Raw genomic sequence first — 18,437 nt, 5'->3', positions numbered from 1 at the left:
GCAGTTAAGTGTGCATGTTCCGCTTCGGTGGCCCGGGGTTCACCGGTTCTGATCCCGGGTGCGGACATGGCACTGCTTGGCACGCCATGCTGTAGTACGCATCCCACATATAAAGTAGAAGAAGATGGGCACAATGTTAGCTCAGGGCCAGTCTTCCTCAGCAAAAAGAGGAGGATTGGCAGTAGTTAGCTCAGGGCTAATCTTACTCAAAAAAAAAACATGTCTGGAAATTGAAATGGAAGGCAGACTGGGATAAAATGAATCTAACTCTTACAAATGTATAAAATAACCTCACTAAGAAGGCAGGGGGACAAAGAGTTGACCTAAGAAACTTTGGAAACAGTGTTTTGAATGGATACTGTGAGGGAAAAAGACAAACAGAACTGTAAATATACATTGTACTACAGTTGGTAAATTTGTTTCTCAGAGGGGTACAGGTTAACAACTCTGAAACTACTTTCCATGTGTGTTAGAGTTAAACAATACCAAGTAAGTCGCAGATACTGGGAGGCAAGTTGCTCACTGTCAGAGAAGGAGGCTCCAAATAAGCGAGAGAGGAAGACTGGAGTGAGCCCTGTGGCACTTGATTAGAGTTGGAGACGTGACTGGGAACCTGTTTAGTAGATAGATACAGAACTACAGGTTTGTGGGTACATATGGGCTAGTATACATACACACGTTACCCAGCCCTGTCTGCTGAAGAGACCTGGAAGCAGTGACACCCCAATGATAACAAGCATACCTAGCACGCAGATCCTGGCTTTTAAATCCATTCTCAATAAAAGGAACCAGGGTTCCTTGGAGAAGTGGCTGATTTCAGGGCTAGTGCAGGGAACACAGAAGGTGAAGTTGGAACAAGTGCCAGGAAGTAAGGGCATGCTGAAAACAAAAGGATGGTCCATGTCAAAAAGACACAGGAGCAACCCGAGAGATTTCCCACTGCCCAAAGCTGCAGGAATTTGAGCAACAAAATAATGATAGTATTAGGTTGTCACCCAAGTAATAAAATATCTGTGGGACCATACTGATATAAATAAATGATTGAATAAGTAAATGGGGAAGAAGGAACAAATTTTCCACACAGAAGGATTCAGAATAATAGCAGTAGAAGTAGTGAGGGAAATAGAAAATCACTGTTAAAATACCACAGTAATTGCTGCAGGCAAGACCCACTGGAGAGTGCTAAAATCAGCGGGAGAAACACAGGGTATTTGCATAGTTTCAGAATATGTTGCCCCAAATATTTATTAATTGCTGTGGTGATTTTAACATAATAGATTTTAACAAATTTTAATACTCTTCTCTCTAGGAAGTAGAGCTTAATTCCCCTCCTCTTGAGTGTGGGCTGAACTTAGTGACTTGCTTCTAATAAATAGAGTATGGAAAGGAAAACAGTGGAGAACCCTGGCAAACACTACCTTAACGGGGAGAGCAAGGCTAATATCACCAGTCATGTTGCTATCATGTTCCTCCCAACATGATGTGATGATTCACCTCTGTGGTCTTCCCCAAAATCCATGACGCCAGTCTAATCATGAGAAAACATCAGACAAACCCCAAAAGAGGGATATTCTACGAAGTGCCTGACCAGTTTTCATGTAGAATCTCTGTCGTGAGAAATAAGAAAAGACTGAGAAACTGTCACAGCTTGTTGGAAACTAAGGAGACTTGATGATCAAATGTAATGTATCCTGAAACAGAAAAAGAACATTATTGGAAAAACTGGTGAAATCCAAAGTTAATAGTATTGTACTAATGTTATTTCCTAGTTTTGACAGATGCCCTGTGGTAAGACTTTACCGTTAGGAGAAGCTGAGTGAAGGGTATACTGGAACTTTCTGTATATCTTTCCCAATTCTTCTGTAAAACTAAAATTATTTCAGAATAAAAAGTTAAAACAAATATACAGAGAAAATGTAGAAATGACTGGATTTTTAGAAAACTTCATGCCCAGAAGAGCAAAGAGATGCAGATGTGATTATGGTGACCATAGCCAAGTGATAAGTGGCCCTATAGTTGTAGATGACCTAAGGAAACTAAGTAATTCAGCGGCCATCCTTTTTTCAGAATTGTAATAGTGAAGGCTAGACTAGAGCTGCATTTTCCAGAGAGTTCTTTGGAACCCTTTTGGTCCCTTGAGATGTTCCAGGAAAAAGGGGTTCAACTCAGGTTGGAAAATCTTGCATACTTTAGCCTGTGCTTGGTGAGTGATGGCTTAAATTAGTAAATTAAAAGACTGAAAAGCCTTTCCTTAAAGAAGCCCAGTTAATTATTTTCGTTTAACTCACTATTTCCCAAAGGCATTTCATTCTGGAATCCCTTTTCTCTTATGCCTATTAATATCTTGAGAAATTAGTTATTCTTCAATGGTAAATTCTTGTCTAGAAATATCTGGTATGGTCTAGGGGTCCCTAACGTCTACTCTAGAGAATCAACTTTAGAAATTTAGAAGTGAGTTGAAGATCCAACTTTGGAAGGTAGAGAAATAGCAATTCCGCTTGATACATTGTGCTGCTCTCAGGACCCTTGGGTAGGCGATAGATTATCTGTTGTCTGCCCTGTGCCCCGAGGGGTCTCTGTGCCCAGAAGTGACCTGTTAGGCAGATTCCTCAAAATGAAATATTAACTATTTCAACATAATCTTATCTTGGAGGTCACTGAAAATTACTTGGTTGCCTCTAAAAGAATAACTAAACATTTGAAGTTTGTTTTAGCGACATTGGGCTACACAGGGAACTTTTAGATAATCATTTATTTTCTTTTGTTAAATTCGAATGTATGGTAAGTGCAACCTGTTGTTTGTTCCTGGCTTTTTAGGATAGAGACCAAGAAATCAAATGGTAGTATTGTCAGTTTCTTATCACAAGTTCTTCCCAGGTTACAAGAAACAAACACTGACGTTTGTGCCATATTTAATGCAAATAATGGTCTATTTTTAGTCAGTACTATTGCTGAAGTGTTGCCTCCAAATACATCATGCACTAGCCAACATGTGTGTGCTCTTAGTTTTTGTGTTGGTATCTTGTTTATTTTCAGTTTTAAAATCTTAGAAGTGATTGTGTAGTTCCTGAGCTTGTGTGGGTGCCCGTGCTGTACCCATGTGATTCGTTCTGTGTTTGTGAAACTCACAGACTAAATGTGGCAGTGACTGCTTAATGACTCTTATTGAGTGAGAGCAATTCAGTGATTGTTTTTGGGTTTTTGTTTTCCAGAGTTGCTGTGATGGAAGTTAAAGGGAAAAAAAAATTCACAGGAAAAGGTACAAAGACATCACAAGAAAAAAAGAGATTTCATAAAAACAGTGGTAAGAAGCCATACCAAAACATGCTTTCCATGTGGTTGTTTTAATCCTTATCGTGGGGGGGTGGGGTTCGTGGGATGAGGAGGTACGTAGCAGATTCCACTCTAGCCATGGGTTAGGATAGGATTAAAATAGTAGGAAAAGTAGGTGTTATTGTGTATGAGTTTGCATGTTCCTCCATGAAACTCCGACGTTTAAGAAATCACCAGGTTAGTTGGATGCTGTACTTGTGAAAGACCCCTTATCTCAGCTACTGATGCTGCTGCCTCATTTTAGTCACACTAATCCACCACAACACTTATTTTACTGTTTGATAAGTTGTGGCTGATTAATACGGAGTACTGGTAAACCAAATGCTTTTATCTACAGGATTGCTAATTGTGATGTCCTTATTATTCCATGAGGTGTCACTATTGCAAAATAGGAAACTCGGGGATGGTAAATGACTATTTCCTAAGCAGTCTTTGTTTTCTCCTTGCAGCAGTCTAGGGCATAGCTGTTGGAGTTTCCAACTCATTTGCTAGGTGTTTAATTTGCACGCTTTGTAGACCAGAGAAGATTTTTATCAAATACCTTTTTTTTTTGTTGAGGAAGATTAGCCCTGAGCTAACTACTGCTAGTCCTCATTTTTGCTGAGGAAGCCTGGCCCTGAGCTAACATCTGTGCCCATCTTCCTCTACTTTATATGTGGGACGCCTACCACAGCATGGCTTGCCAAGCAGTGCCATGTCCGTACCTGGGATCCGAACTGGCGAACCCCGGGCTGCCGAGAAGCGGAACGTGCAAACTTAACCACTGTGCCACCAGGCCAGCCCCTCAAATACCTTTATTATAGACTTTGAAAAATGTTTTTTGAAACTAGAAGCTTTGAAAAATTAATATTTTTGTCTGTGATGTACTTTATAAATTTCAAGTGTTCATTTTATTCTTAGACCTCTGTTTGTTATTAAACCATTGAAAATTATGTGTAAAGACTTCACTGATCTGGAGTCATTAAAGCAGAATACAAAGATATATAAATAATTTCTCATCTCTACTGCGTGCTTAAAAGAGAAATACACCAAGCCCTATCTCTAGAATTATGAATAGTTTTTATTATGCATTTCTCTACTTTCTAGATTTTCTATAATGAACCTGTGTTGTAATTTTAAAGTCAGAGAAAGTTTTTGAATTTTGTTTTGATTTTTTAAATCCCATTCTGCTCCGTATTTTGAGAGTAAGACAAAGTATGTCTTACTCAAGAGTGCATAATTTCCTGTAACAAATACAACCTAGCAGATAAAAGAGATTTAGGCCCAGGATCATCAAACTAATAATAATTTATTTTTTTCACTAGATTCTGGTTCTTCAAAGACATTCCCAAGAAAAGTTCTTAAGGAAGGTGGACCTAAAATCACATCTAAGAACTTTGAGAAAAGTGCCACAAAACCAGGGAAAAAAGGTGTGAAGCAGTTCACAAACAAGCAGCAAGGGGATAAAATACTAAAGAACAAATTCCAGCAGGCAAATAAATTCCAGAAGAAGAGAAAATTCCAGCCAGACAGTAAAAGCGATGGTAAGCACCGATTCTGTCTGCATAGTTTTTGTGGAATCCTTGCCCTGCCTGTGCTGTTGCAACAGAAAGCATCTTCCTTGGGCAAAATTGTCCTTGGTGCTGAGAGTACCTTATTTCCTGGGCCCTTCCTTGCTGGCTTACCCCAGCTGTGGAGTTAGGCTAGGTTGTACTGGCTTCGTGCACTGGAACCTCCGTAAAACTCGTCTGTAGGCTAAAATATATTTGTTTATTCTTTCATTCAACAAACAAATATTTGAGTTTTCTATCCACTGTGCTAGGACATGGGGGAAAAATTAACCCCAGTAAGGGTACAGGTGCTGACTAATCAGTATAGAAGCTGGCCTTAAGTGACCAGTGTATCCAGCTAAATAACCGCCCTGGCTAAGGATGCCTTGGTGAACAAGAGACATAGAGATGCTGCCCTTACAACCCGTCAGATGGCTCAGATTCTGCGGTCAGTTCCAGAGAAGCTGTAGTGTGCATAGGACAGATTTGACTTTAGTTGGTTGAGGACAAGTTGCTAACTGATGGGACATGTTAACAGAGCTCCTATTTGTCTATTGAAACAACCTGCTAATCTCTTCATCATGCTGTTGGAGGGGTTGTTCTGACTCAGAGCTTTGTGGTCCATTGTACAACATGCCCATCTTGTGCATTGTGTTGCACTGGTCTCAAGCAATTTCCAGTTTATGTGTACTGACGTACTTACGCCTTCTCTGCAGCATCTTGAAAATTTCTCTGGTGTCTTTCATTCTCTTTTTCTCCAACATGGCATATGCTAACACTGCTCTTTTGCTGCCACCTGAGGCCATTGTCAGTCCCCTAGCCCTGCCCCTGCCCTGTGCTCTTCCTAGGGCTGCTTACTACAGGGACAGCAGCCTTACGACGAGGGGGTGGGGAGAGAGGAAGGAAGGAAAAATTTCCTTGTTTCTCGTTAGGCCTGCAGGATCCTTTTATGCTCCAGCACCTGTGTTTTCCTTAGTCCCCTTCTCTTCTAGCTTCTCTTTCCTGCCTCTTCTTTCCTGACCCCTCTAATAAGTCTTAAATCTTCCTCTCTCCCTGGAGTTCTGGACACCCATGCTGTAAACACACACATTCTCACATTAAGATCTTGTCATGCTATAGCGCTGATTCCTCTGCTCTGGGAGATGTGTGCCTGACATCTGAAAATGGAACTCTGATTTTATTTTCTCATATTTTTATACCAGCAACTGAGGGGTACTGGAGACTAGACATCCCCAAAGTTGGTATATCTATTGCCACCTAGCATGCCATATGTCAAGGGGGCCCAAATATTTGTGGAGTTAAATGAGCTCTGGATCAGTTTTTATCCTCTCTTGTGTAGGACATGATGCCCTCGTGTTAATGGTAAATATTCCCTTTGTTGCCCATAATCCTCTATTACCAGGCAGGGAGTAAATAATTAAACAGTAAGGGGAGTAATTAAATACGTTATGATATATTGTATAGCCAATAAAAATTATGTTCTTGAGGCATATTTAGTTTTATGGAAGAACACTTACAACTTAATGTTTAAGTGAAGATGGTAAGATTCTGAATTTTAAAAGAAGATTTATTTAAAACATGCATAGGGAAAAGGGCAAGAAGGAAATAGAATGTTAGTGATTGCATCTATATTACGGGTTTATTGGAGAATTTTGTTTTTTGCATTTTCCAAGTTTAAGATGAGTATATTTTCTAATTAGAGAAAGGGAGATATTTAGAAATAACTAATTCTGCAAAGATTTTTTGCAGAGTGTTCATGTAAATCATATCCATTTTATTTAGTTGTTCTTTCGCCTTACTGGGCTTTTTGGTTCAATTGGTAAGTTACTTAGATTTTGATGACAAAAAAATACTGTTAGAAGGATACTCCACTTTTATAGCATTACTCTGTAGAAAACAGATTTTGATAATGTATTGTCATGAGTAAGAGTCGGCAGAGTATACAGTTTCAGAGTCATCTCTGGTTTGAATCCTGGCTCTACCACTTAGGACTTGTGTGACTTTGGACAAGGAACTTAACTGCTTGATATAGAAAGGAAGAATAACAATAGTATCCACCTCGTAGGGTTGTTATAGGGATTAAATGACTTAATATGTAACCACACTCAGAATAGTGTATTTTTGAATAAATTGTTTTGGTTTTTTTCTATTTTAGTTTGGACTAATTTCTGTTTTCATTGAGAACCAATTATACCTAAATTCCTATGATCTTAATGTTCTAAAGTAGAATTTTATTTTATGTTTTTTTAAAAGATTTTATTTTTCATTTTTCTCCCCAAAGCCCCCTGGTACGTGGTTGTATATTTTTAGTTGTGAGTCCCTCTAGTTGTGGCATGTGGGATGCCGCCTCAGCATGGCCTGATGAGCAGTGCCATGTCTACACCCAGGATCCGAACTGGCAAAACCCTGGGCCGCTGAAGCGGAGCGCATGAACTTAACCTCTCGGCCATGGGGCCAGCCCCCTTGTTTCCTTTTTCTTAATAAGAAAGAATCAATAAATAGCTGTGGAATGAATGAATGGTTGGTTTCAACCAAATTTAAAAGGTATAAACTGCTTAGAAAATGAAATAAAGTTGAAGTTTATCGAGAATGATATTTTCCCCTTTCTAGTTTCCACAATGAGTATAGATCCTGATTAGTGACTGCCCTATGTACCTAATTTATATCTGTTTTTGGCATTCCGAATGTTAAATGTAATTGAAAATAATTTCTGTAATGACTAGAATCAGCAGCCAAGAAACCCAAGTGGGATGACTTCAAAAAGAAGAAGAAAGAACTGAAGCAGAGCAGGCAACTCAATGATAAAACCAACTATGACATTGTTGTTCGGGCAAAGCAGATTTGGGAGACCTTAAGAAGGTAATACTGCCCAATGGCATCTTTATTAGTCCCTTTGAGATGATGGAGGAAAAACAGTATACGTTAGAAATAGTGAGATGTCCTAAAATAAATGACATAGCGCTGGAGCTATTTAGGGAGTACTCACAACACCCCAGTAGAGACATTGGTATTTGGATGTCTGCCCATTGCAGAAATGTGTGGAATCATTAGGATGGTGTCAGATATGTTTATGAAAATGTATGAGAGTTAAAATGGATCTGACATCCTTCCTGAGAGATTTCTGAGAAAATGAAGGATAATTTCTTATTGGCTAGGTTTTGAGGTACTTAAGTGTCTGGTATCTTGGACTTGTCTTATTATTCTCTTTACTTTCGAAGTTCTGGCTGTTAAGATTAGATTGATGCATAAAATTATGCCTGTGAGATGAGTTTCTGCGTTTGAGGAAATTACTTTTCTCTGGCTGCTCTGGAACAGTAATTTTAATGTCAGAGGTTTCCTGAACTGGATGAACATGCACTGTTAGGGTTTTAGTTTCTGTGTTTAAAATAATGTCTTAAGCTATGTTTCCTTCTTCTTTTCTCATTTATAGAAAAGACTGTGACAAAGAGAAAAGAGTGAAGTTGATGAGTGATTTGCAAAAGTTGATTCAAGGAAAAATTAAAACTGTAAGTAGGGCGTAATCGTGTTGCAATTTTAGCAATTGAAACTGACTCTCAGTAGAGGGTAGCTGACCATTCATGACAGGTGAAATTGTTGTTTTAAATATATCTGGCCAAAAGTTTCAAATACCTTTTAGAATGCTGACTAAACAGAAAATTTAATAATGAGGGACCTTATTGCTGGGAAATTGTAAAAAGACTATCAAATATTTGTGTCATTTTTTAAAATAATTTACTTAAAATAAATCAGTGTTCTTTAAAGTTATCTTGAGGAATTTATTAGTTCAGTAGTATTTATTAGAAAGTCTTGCTCTGAACTCCATCTACTTTCCTATGTTCCAAATTGCTGGCTTTTTTTGCATGATATAAACATGATTACTTCTTCCGTTTCTTCCTTGCTTTTGCAACCATCAGGCAAAGATCTTTAAAATATAATAGGTTTGGGAGTTCTGAAGTAATTTTCATTGTTGCTGTTTAATCCTGTTTTATAATACACTTCCACTGAGTCTTATGTATTTGGATAAAACTTAGTGACTGTTCACTTGTAAGACAACAGACTCAGTAGCTTTGGAGACCCTGGAGGGGCAGCCTTCACCAAACCATGTATATAGGTCTAACCCGATGCTGTGTTGCATTTGAAGGAATGTCCTGAAAGAGGAAGTTCCCAGCCTCTGCTTACGAATCCAGCATGCGCTTTTTGGGATGGCACTCCTCCTCCACTCTAGAGTAGTCTGTTATCTGCGATTTATAAATATATTACACTTAAGATCCTTTCCCAACTACCCTTAGCTTATGACTGCATGCCCATGGACTTGGGAGTTAGTCTGGAGATCACATTCTCACTCAGCTGATTAAAATATGTGTGCCTTTGGATAATAGCAACCTGTTTGTTGGTTATTTACTGTGTGCTAGGAATTGTGCTAACCAATGCATATGTTGTTTCCTTTAACTTAATGACATCAGCCCTATTAGACATTTGATACATCTGGGGTTCGGAGAAGTTAAGTTTTGTCCCAGGGTCACAGGAATAGTAAGTTCCTTAACTTCTCATGAACTTAGTTTTCTCATCTGTAAAGTGGAAATAACAGCAACCCACTCTTAAGGTTGCTTTGAGTTCCAAATGAGGACAACATATTTAAAGCACATATGTTGGCTATATAGTAGCTAGCTAGTCAGTATATGCATAAAAGCAGCCTTATTAAAAAAAAATTTTTTTTTAGTCCTAGAAGAAATTATACAAATCTCTCTTAAGGAAATTCTTCTGAAATCTGTGACTTTGATTGAAGTGTACCTTCACCTTATGATTTCTTGGAGTTAAAAAAATTTAAAGACAGACTGAGCAGCAAATAATAAGCACTTTTAAAGTAGATTGGTACTATAGCATAGTAAGAAGTAATTTTCCATGACTGATTATTTGTGGTTATTGCTGTAGACAATTGATCAGCAGGTCCTTCACTGAGGAGCTAATCCATCCAATAGTTGTGATGAGGGGTGGGTTAGGAAATCACATTTGAAATACAACAACTTTTCTAAGACTATAACTGGATATGTGTTCAGGGATTATAATGAAAATGAAAAATTGAGTGATTAGCTTATAATATAATTTCCAGTGTGTGTATAGATACTATTTATTTATGTAGCAAGACTTAGATCTATATCTTTAGTTGCCTAAGCCAGACATTCTGAGATCATTTATATAAAAAAAAATACAATTTTTGAATTGGAAAATTCCCCTTTTAGGGAAAGTAGCTTTCAGAGAAATATAGTGTGTATAATCATTAGACAGTTTTGGTTTGGTTTGGTTTTAATGACAATGATAGGAATCTTGCATAATGGTTAAATTGTCCCTGTCCCAGTGCCATTGGGTAGGCAGCAAAATCAAAGAATGCCATTTTGTACAATTAAAATAACTGTGTCTGCTCCCAGCTCAACCTAGGTTTGGTTTTATCCGTGACGACCCTACTTTTTTTCTACCAAGGAATTCTGAAAGAAGTAGTAACAAAATATAAAAAATATGATAGAAATGTAAATCTTCAGAGAATTAGTCTGAAGGCCCGAACTGTCTTTCCTACAGATTGCGTTTGCACATGATTCAACTCGTGTGATCCAGTGTTACATTCAGTACGGTAATGAAGAACAGAGAAAACAGGCTTTTGAAGAACTGCGAGGTATTTCTTATATATTGAAGATTAATTGTAATCATTTGTAGTAAGTAACTTGTTTTCTCTTGAAATACCCAAGATTGTCCTGGGAAACAGCTCACTTGTGGGAAGGCAGTGTGTCCTCTGCAGGACCTCTTTTGTTTTTATTTGTTCTTTGCTGGGGACAAATAGTTATTGGTTTGTGTTCCCAGGATTGTGTACGTATTTAGTTCTTTCCTTTGTTTCTGGAGGACTGAAAGGAGGTTATCAAATCACTTTAATGTATTTTGTTTTTCAGGTGATTTGGTTGAACTAAGTAAAGCTAAATATTCCAGAAATATTGTTAAGAAATTTCTCATGTATGGGTGAGTTGTTTTATTTGTAAAATATATTTTTATTAGTTTTTTTTAAAAGCATGGATACCGATTGTGCACAAATATTACTTAAAAGTCTGTGATCAGGTGCCAGCTCTGTGGCCAAGTGGTTAAGTTCACATGTTCCACTTCGGCCACCCAGGGTTTCACAGTTTGGATCCTGGGCGTGGACATGGCACCGCTCGTCAAGCTGTGCTGAGGTGATGTCCCACATAACACAACCAGAGGCACTCACAACTAGAATATACAACTATGTACTGCGGGGCTTTGGGGAGGAGAAGAAGAAAGAAAGAGAAAAAAGATTGGCAACAGATATTAGCTCAGGTGCCAATCTTTAAAAAAAAGTCTGTCATCATAATAAGAGACCTACGCAGATGCTTGTAATGTTCCCAGGGAGTGTGGTCTTAAAAACAATTATTGAAGTGAATGTAAAATGATGGTACTGCCTTCACCATTCTTACGAGTGTATCTTGGCGGCCCTGGAAGAAGAGATAGGGAGTAATTAACTTGTAATTAGTTACCAGTGTTTAGAGAGTCGAGGGTTGAGGGGGAGGTGAGTAGACTCAGAGGCAGAGTCAGTGGGTTGGGAAATGTCAGGATGGGAGGATTTCCCAAATTAGGTGGAATTGATACTTGTCTTGACTTCTCTTTTTGAGTGTAATAAGGTGCCAGAATACGCTAATCAACAACAAAAAAGTACAGTTGGCAAAGTTTTCAAAAACTGTATTCCTAATTATAATTATCAGCTGCTTGATTATTTTAGGATACAATGTAAGTACTTATGATTAAGTCCTGTTTGAAAAGAGAATCCTAGATTTTATTCATATTTCCCTACATCTTTGACTTCTCCCTTCTTTTCTCCTATCCTGCTTTTTTTACAAGCTGAACAGTTTCAGAACAGGAACTGACATTTATTGAGCACTTACTGCATGCTAGTGACAGTTCTCAGTGCATCTTAATTCATTGAATCCTCACATCAACTTTGTTTTTTCTATTTTATGAAGGAGGAAGCTGAGGCACAGAGAAGTTAAATAACGTGCTTAGTGTATTTCAGGTAGTATGCAAAGCCAGGTTTCAAACCTAGGCCGGCTGGCTACTGAGTAACTTAGAAAGCTTGAGGTAGAAACAGAAGTCAATTTGATTTCCCTTCTAAGCATTTCTCTGTGGTAGGACCCCCTCCACACACACACACACACACACACACACACACAATATGGTGAGTTGGTCTCAGGAATTCTCTTGATCTCAACTTACGTTTTGCTGTCACCCATTGGTCTCAGGAGTTCTGTTGATCTCAACTTATATTTTGTTGCCACACAGCTTTCTCCTTCTACCACTAATCTTCTCCCATGATCTCATTGGTTTAGGAGTAAACCACAGATTGCAGAGATAATGAGAAGTTTTAAAGGCCACGTGAGGAAGATGCTCAGGCATGCAGAAGCATCAGCCATTGTGGAATATGCATACAATGACAAAGCCATTTTGGAGCAGAGGAACATGCTGACAGAGGAGCTCTATGGGAACACATTTCAGCTTTACAAGGTGACATTTTGAGATTTTTTTTAATAGTGTTTTCAGTTTTTCTGTTTTCCATTCCTTACATTCCAATGCCCTGTTTTCAGAAAGTACTTTTACTTTGGCTGATCCTTTAAGAGACTGTCTTATACCCTTCATTCTCTTGGATTATTTTGTCTCTGGTGTAATGGGCAAGTGATCCTTCTTTCTCTTTCTCCCAGAGCACAATTTTTAAATCCCCTTCAAATTAAACTACTTTTGTTAGCACCTCTCAGGTGCTCTGTGTAGTGATTCAGTGCTTCCGTTTCTACAGTCAGAAGACAGAGGTAGAGGACTCTGAATAGTTAGTGAAGCTTTGACCCCCTAACCAACTCTGGCTGAAGTGCATTGAGCTCCCTGTTGCTGCCTTCTCCGTGTTTCTTCATGTGTGTGGATTACCCTTCTCCAGGTTGTATCTAGAGAGGAAGGGGTGTAGAGAGACCCAACCTTGGATATAGTACAGGGATTGAATCTAAAGGCGGCCAGTAATGGGACTAGGACAGTTAAAAGACCTCTTTCAGACCTTGCGAGGTAAATGTACACATTTATCTCCAGGTATATGGATTAATTCCTGGTTGCCTTCACTAGTCGGGTTCATTTCCTGGGTTGAATTTAGTGCTCTGTTTCTTTTGTAACAGTCACTACAGGAATATCCAGCTAATTGCAAAATACTTAGTGGAGAGAATTTGTGAACTGACTCCTTGATCTTATGAGTAGGCACGTGCTAGATGCATGGCAAGTACCCGTTGGCTGATTGAGTTGGTTGGTTGTTTTAGCCTGGCTCTTTAAATACATTAGTGGGTGAATAGACTGAGAATTATAATCAAGAATTACTCCTTTAGCGTATCTACAGCAGGGCTTTTGTTATGTGCATATGGGAAATCTGAAATTTATATTGTTCATTTAAAATGACTGATTTTCTTTGTTCTGAAGATGAGGAAACTTGATTACATTTAGAGGGGTTTGATTTTTCTTTTGTTGCAGTCAGCAGATCACCCAACTTTGGACAAAGTATTAGAAGTACAGCCAGAAAAACTAGAGCTTATTATGGATGAAATGAAGCAGATTTTAACTCCTATGGCCCAAAAGTAAGAAAGCCATTTTTTTTCTTTGTAACATATGGCATTTGAAGGAGGAAAGTTTTCTATAACCTTGTGCAGAAAAGGTGGATAGTTTCACAAATACAATCTGTTACTTGAGTTGGATTGTAAGATTTAGAAGCCTGGGCGTGTGTCCTTCTTGGCGTTTGTACCATAATGGTCTGGTTGGGGCATAGCCTCTGGGACCTGACTGCCTGGTGGTGAATCCTGCTGCCCCCCTCAATTATTCATTGTGTGATGCTGACCAACTCTCTCTGCCTCAGTTTCCATGTCTATAAAATTGGGATAATAGTTATTTCATAGAGTTTTATGAAGATTAAATGGGTTAATATTTCAAAACACGCAAAACAGTTCTTTGCCCATAAAGGCAACATGTGTTTGCCCTCTAATTGGGTACTCCATGTGAACGTAAAGTCTTTGGTACCTGCTCATCAGCCTCCTCTGTGCACCTGAGTTCACCAAGTGTCACACTCCGAGTCTCAGGTCAGTTAGGTGTTGTTGCAATCACTGATACTATTTGATCAATTCAGGTTTTAATTTTGCTAAAATTATTTTATGAAACCGATGCATTGTGCTGGACAGAAAGGAAATAGCTATAAAAAAAATAGGTCCACATAGGGATTTCTAATCATGTATCTGTTGCTGGGTAAAAACATATAGATGTTGTTATTCAAGAGAGTAGAGTATTTTAGGGTTTTTTATTTTTTTTTATTTTTATTTTTTGAGGAAGATTAGCCCTGATCTGACTTCTGCCACTCCTCCTCTTTTTGCAAGGAAGACTGGCCTTGAGCTAACATCCGTGCCCATCTTCCTCTACTTTATAGCATGGCTTGCCAAGCAGTGCCATGTCTGTACCCGGGATCCGAACCGGCAAACCCCGGGCGGCTGAAGTGGAACGTGCGCACTTAACTGCTGCGCCACCAGGCCGACCCCAGAGTAGAGTATTTTGAATGATGATTTCATCTTTGCTGATTGGATACCAGAAATTGGTACTTTTGGTTTTGGTTATAGATGGCACTAAAAGATTTTTATAGTCTAAAAGTTAAAGAAAAAAGAAAAAAGAAGCAGTGTGGCGGAAAGTTACAATGTATCTTATGATACATTACATTTCCTAAACCATTTCACTTGCTTTGATTATTTTAGGACAACCTAGATTAATTATATCTTATTACCATAATACTAGATCTGATGTATTTTCTTCTTTTCTGTTTTCAGGGAAGCTGTGATTAAGCACTCATTGGTGCATAAAGTATTCTTGGACTTTTTTACCTATGCACCCCCAAAACTAAGATCAGTAAGTTCTTTGTTTTAATTTTTAAACCAAAACATGGAAGAAAAGCCATGTTAAAATGTGAAACACTGCTTTGATGTATATTGTCTTTTGGAAATGTTAAAGAGACTAACTTATTAGAGAAGATAATACACTAACCTTCCTTTGAACAAGTCTGCTAATTCCATTTAGTTTTTTGCCAGAAGACAATAGAATTGACCATAGTTTTAGCAATTCCATTGAACGTTTATATTTTCGTTATAATTCAGAGTATCCTCTAGCTAACCTAATCTGAAAATTAACTAACAAATGGAGGGATATTCAGCATTCCGGTAGTTTGAAATTCACCTGTGCTGATACAAAAAAAAAAAAATTATGTTGGCATTAAAATGTTAGGGGAGGACGCTTATGTAAAACTAAATGGACCATGAAAAACTGGACCGTATATGATAGAACGGTAAGAACAGAGAGTGAAGGTAAATTACACTGCCCTTCAAGTCAATGATGGGAGTACAAATTAGAATCCATCCGTTAGGCCCCTGGACATTGCTTGCCTCATCATACAGTGAACTCATTGTCCATTTGCCCTCGTTCTAATAATAAGGGATAACTAGAAGAATGTCTCTGACTTCATTTTAACAAATATGCCACATTAAACATTCATAGGAATTTTGACCTTCTTAGACTTGACATACAAAATATTTTCCACGAGTAGCCACCCACCTAAGCTTGTGGTCCGCTGACCATAGCAGCTGTTGCTTCTCTTTTGAGGATTTCTCTTCCTTTCCTGCAAAACACTGTCTCACAGTTCTGGATTTACTGAGGCAGGACTCTATTTTCAGAACTGAGAAAATGATCATTTGAATATATTCAGTGGTGGAAAATCATTATCTTTTTAGTGTTGAATGTGTTTTAGTAATAGCAAAAAAATCATTGGGAACTTAGTGTTACTATAAAGTAATGAGACAAATCTTTTCTGGCCCTGGGAGCATTTTCAAAAGAGAGACTTAAAAAAAACCTTTGGGGTTAATGGGAACGTAATTGGTATATATGTATAACTCTCCAACTGGATAGCTTTGAAGAGATTTGTAAGTTTAGGTGCATAAGCTGAAAGCTGTGTTGTTGAGATTCAGCCTGGGAAAAGATTGTAAGATAGTTAAGGGTGAAGTTGCTTGTTCCTTATTGATGAAAATAGGCACCCACCTTTCACTCTCCTGGCAGGAGGCGGTACTTAGTTACTTAGTTAATGTAAATTTTTAAATTGGGCCTGGAATGAAATGGGGCCCTGCAGCTGTTAGCTGCCAGAACTCATGTACATCTATATGCTAGACTTCCAAAATAGAATTAAGAAATTATATACATTGATAATGAAGAATAAAGGTGAAAAATAAGCTAAACTACTGTGTAGGAAATTAAGGATTGGGGTTTTACTAAAGGGTCATAAGTGAGGGCCTAGTCTAACAGAGATTGATTTTCTTAGGGAAATGTTATTTGTTATTATGGTGAATTATTAATAAGATTTCTGGAAGTAATCAAGTGCTAAACTAAAAAAGAAACTTTTTCATCCAAAATTAGTGTTTTATTTCTCTGCTCATATACGTAATGCTTAGGGAAGAGCATTTTATTTATTTTGTCTGTCTTTTCTATTAAAAACTCCAATCTTACCACAGCCACCTCCTAGGCTTCTTTTTCTTGGAAAATCATTTTTAGTATACTATATGTGTACAGACTTTTTTGAATAGACATTGGTAAAACTCGGCTGTTTTAATAGAAATTGCCTGCCAGCAGTTTTTGCTGCTCTTGATGGAAAAGATTTCTAGAAAGAGGTTGTGTTCCTGTGTGCTTGTTTACAAAATTAAAAATTAAATTGTTTGCTACTCTGGTCTTTCATTCTCTGTGCACAACTGCTCCCCAGTAGACACATTTTTAAAAGGCAGAAAGAAAGAATAAACCAAAGTCCTGATGGCATTTGTTCCCCAGGAAATGATCGAAGCCATCCGCGAAGCGGTGGTGTACCTGGCACACACACACGATGGCGCCAGAGTGGCCATGCACTGCCTGTGGCACGGCACGCCCAAGGTGAGTGTGTCATCAGGGCTTGCCTTGCCTTTCCATAGACTTTCCTCTGCTTTGGTCTTTGCCCTGTTGTGCATAAACAGCATTATCTTCCTCGAGTTTTGCCTCAGGGCCTCACAGGACTTGGCTTTTCTTTGGGCCTAGTATTTTTTTGTCTGTTGGAGTTTTCCTTAAAGTGTGAAACCTTGAGTTGTAGTTGTTTGGGAGGGGATCTGCCAAGCAAGTGAGCACCATATATATGTTGGGCTTAGATTTGTAGAAGTGTTGGTACCTGTCAGGTTCTCTGATTCCTCATTTGATGATCTTACTAGAGGAAGGAGGAGATAATGAACAGCTACACATTTGCTCATGTGGCTGTTATGTACTTTGAGGGAAAAGGTAAAGATCCATATTAATTATGACGTTTAACAGAAATGATCTTCATTTACTTGATCAGCATAATTCTGCCTTTAAAAGACGGTTATACTTTGTTTACTTTTTAAATTAATACAAATTGAATTTCTATACAACAAATGGTATGTATGTATTGAATACCATCTGTATGCTAGATTCTTCTGAGTTTGAAAACAGTTCAGTGCAGAGGGCTCTCAGTTCCCACTGAAAGGAGGTAGTTGTGCTAGGTTTGCCTTGCAGTTAACAATCTGTGGTTCCACATCTGTGTCTCCATGGACTGTCACATGCAAGTCCAAGATTATAGCAGCCCTGAAAGGACTTCTTACAGGATACTGCAATTTTTTTCATGCTGGCTGCATAACTGTCTTCACTAGTGAAAAGTATGCCACCCAAATGAAAATTTTAATATTTAAAATCTTTGACTATGAAATACCTGTAAACTAACTAAAAGTTAATTGAGACACTTTTTCTTTTTTAAGGACAGGAAAGTGATTGTGAAAACAATGAAGACTTATGTTGAAAAGGTGGCTAATGTAAGTATAATAAAATGATAGATTTCTTTTAACTGGTTTTAATAATAAGATGAAATCATATCTATTATGGAAAATTTGGAAAATTCAAAAAATAACCAAGAAGAAAATTATTCATTGTTTTATTACAATCTTTTTCTCTGCTTATACATGTATCTTATATAAAATTTACACAAAATGAGATTTCTCCTTTTTTCCTTTAACATTGTATCATGATAGTTTCCATTTTTATTAGATATTTTTTGAAGAGCTAATATTTACTAGCTTCTTTAATGAATTTGTGCAGTCATGTTATGAAACATGGAAATTACTACCTAGTGTAAATTTGTAATGTGGTCAGAGAAAATTCTAGTCATTAAGTTTTACAGTTGAGATGCTGTAACAGCTTTCCTGGTGAAATCAGAGGATCCAAAAACTTTTTTCTGTGGAATTAATTGCCTCAAAAAATAGTATTTCTATGTATTTGAATACTAGATACTACATGGAATATATGTAGTAGTAACCTTTATTTTTTAATTTTTTTTTAAGATTGGCACCTGAGCTAACTACTGTTGCCAATCTTCTTCTTCTTTTTTTTTTTGCTTTTTATCCCCAAATCCCCCCAGTACATTTTATCTTTTAGTTGTTGGTCCTTCTA

The 18,437-nt window shown here is 37.8% G+C and overlaps 1 protein-coding gene across 6 annotated transcripts in view; it reads left to right on the top strand.

Annotated features, from left to right (window-relative positions):
- Nucleotides 1-18,437, top strand: part of PUM3 (pumilio RNA binding family member 3) — a 40,658-nt gene that overhangs the window by 2,689 nt on the left and 19,532 nt on the right. For all 6 annotated transcript variants that reach the window (XR_011431629.1, XR_011431630.1, XM_070248882.1 and 3 more), the window contains 11 exons: nucleotides 3,213-3,304; nucleotides 4,638-4,856; nucleotides 7,586-7,721; nucleotides 8,293-8,368; nucleotides 10,437-10,530; nucleotides 10,802-10,868; nucleotides 12,245-12,419; nucleotides 13,416-13,519; nucleotides 14,747-14,825; nucleotides 16,782-16,880; nucleotides 17,750-17,803. Coding sequence is in view for 4 of the 6 variants with exons in the window: in XM_070248882.1 (XP_070104983.1) it covers nucleotides 3,223-3,304; nucleotides 4,638-4,856; nucleotides 7,586-7,721; nucleotides 8,293-8,368; nucleotides 10,437-10,530; nucleotides 10,802-10,868; nucleotides 12,245-12,419; nucleotides 13,416-13,519; nucleotides 14,747-14,825; nucleotides 16,782-16,880; nucleotides 17,750-17,803 (1,185 nt within the window). In the remaining 2 variants the exon portion in view is untranslated. The remainder of the gene's footprint in view (nucleotides 1-3,212; nucleotides 3,305-4,637; nucleotides 4,857-7,585; nucleotides 7,722-8,292; nucleotides 8,369-10,436; nucleotides 10,531-10,801; nucleotides 10,869-12,244; nucleotides 12,420-13,415; nucleotides 13,520-14,746; nucleotides 14,826-16,781; nucleotides 16,881-17,749; nucleotides 17,804-18,437) is intronic.

This window comes from Equus caballus, chromosome 23 (assembly GCF_041296265.1).
Source record: "Equus caballus isolate H_3958 breed thoroughbred chromosome 23, TB-T2T, whole genome shotgun sequence".
Lineage (NCBI taxonomy): Eukaryota > Metazoa > Chordata > Mammalia > Perissodactyla > Equidae > Equus > Equus caballus.
Note: the sequence above shows the minus strand (reverse complement) of the source record. Positions and strands in the feature narration are given on the sequence as shown.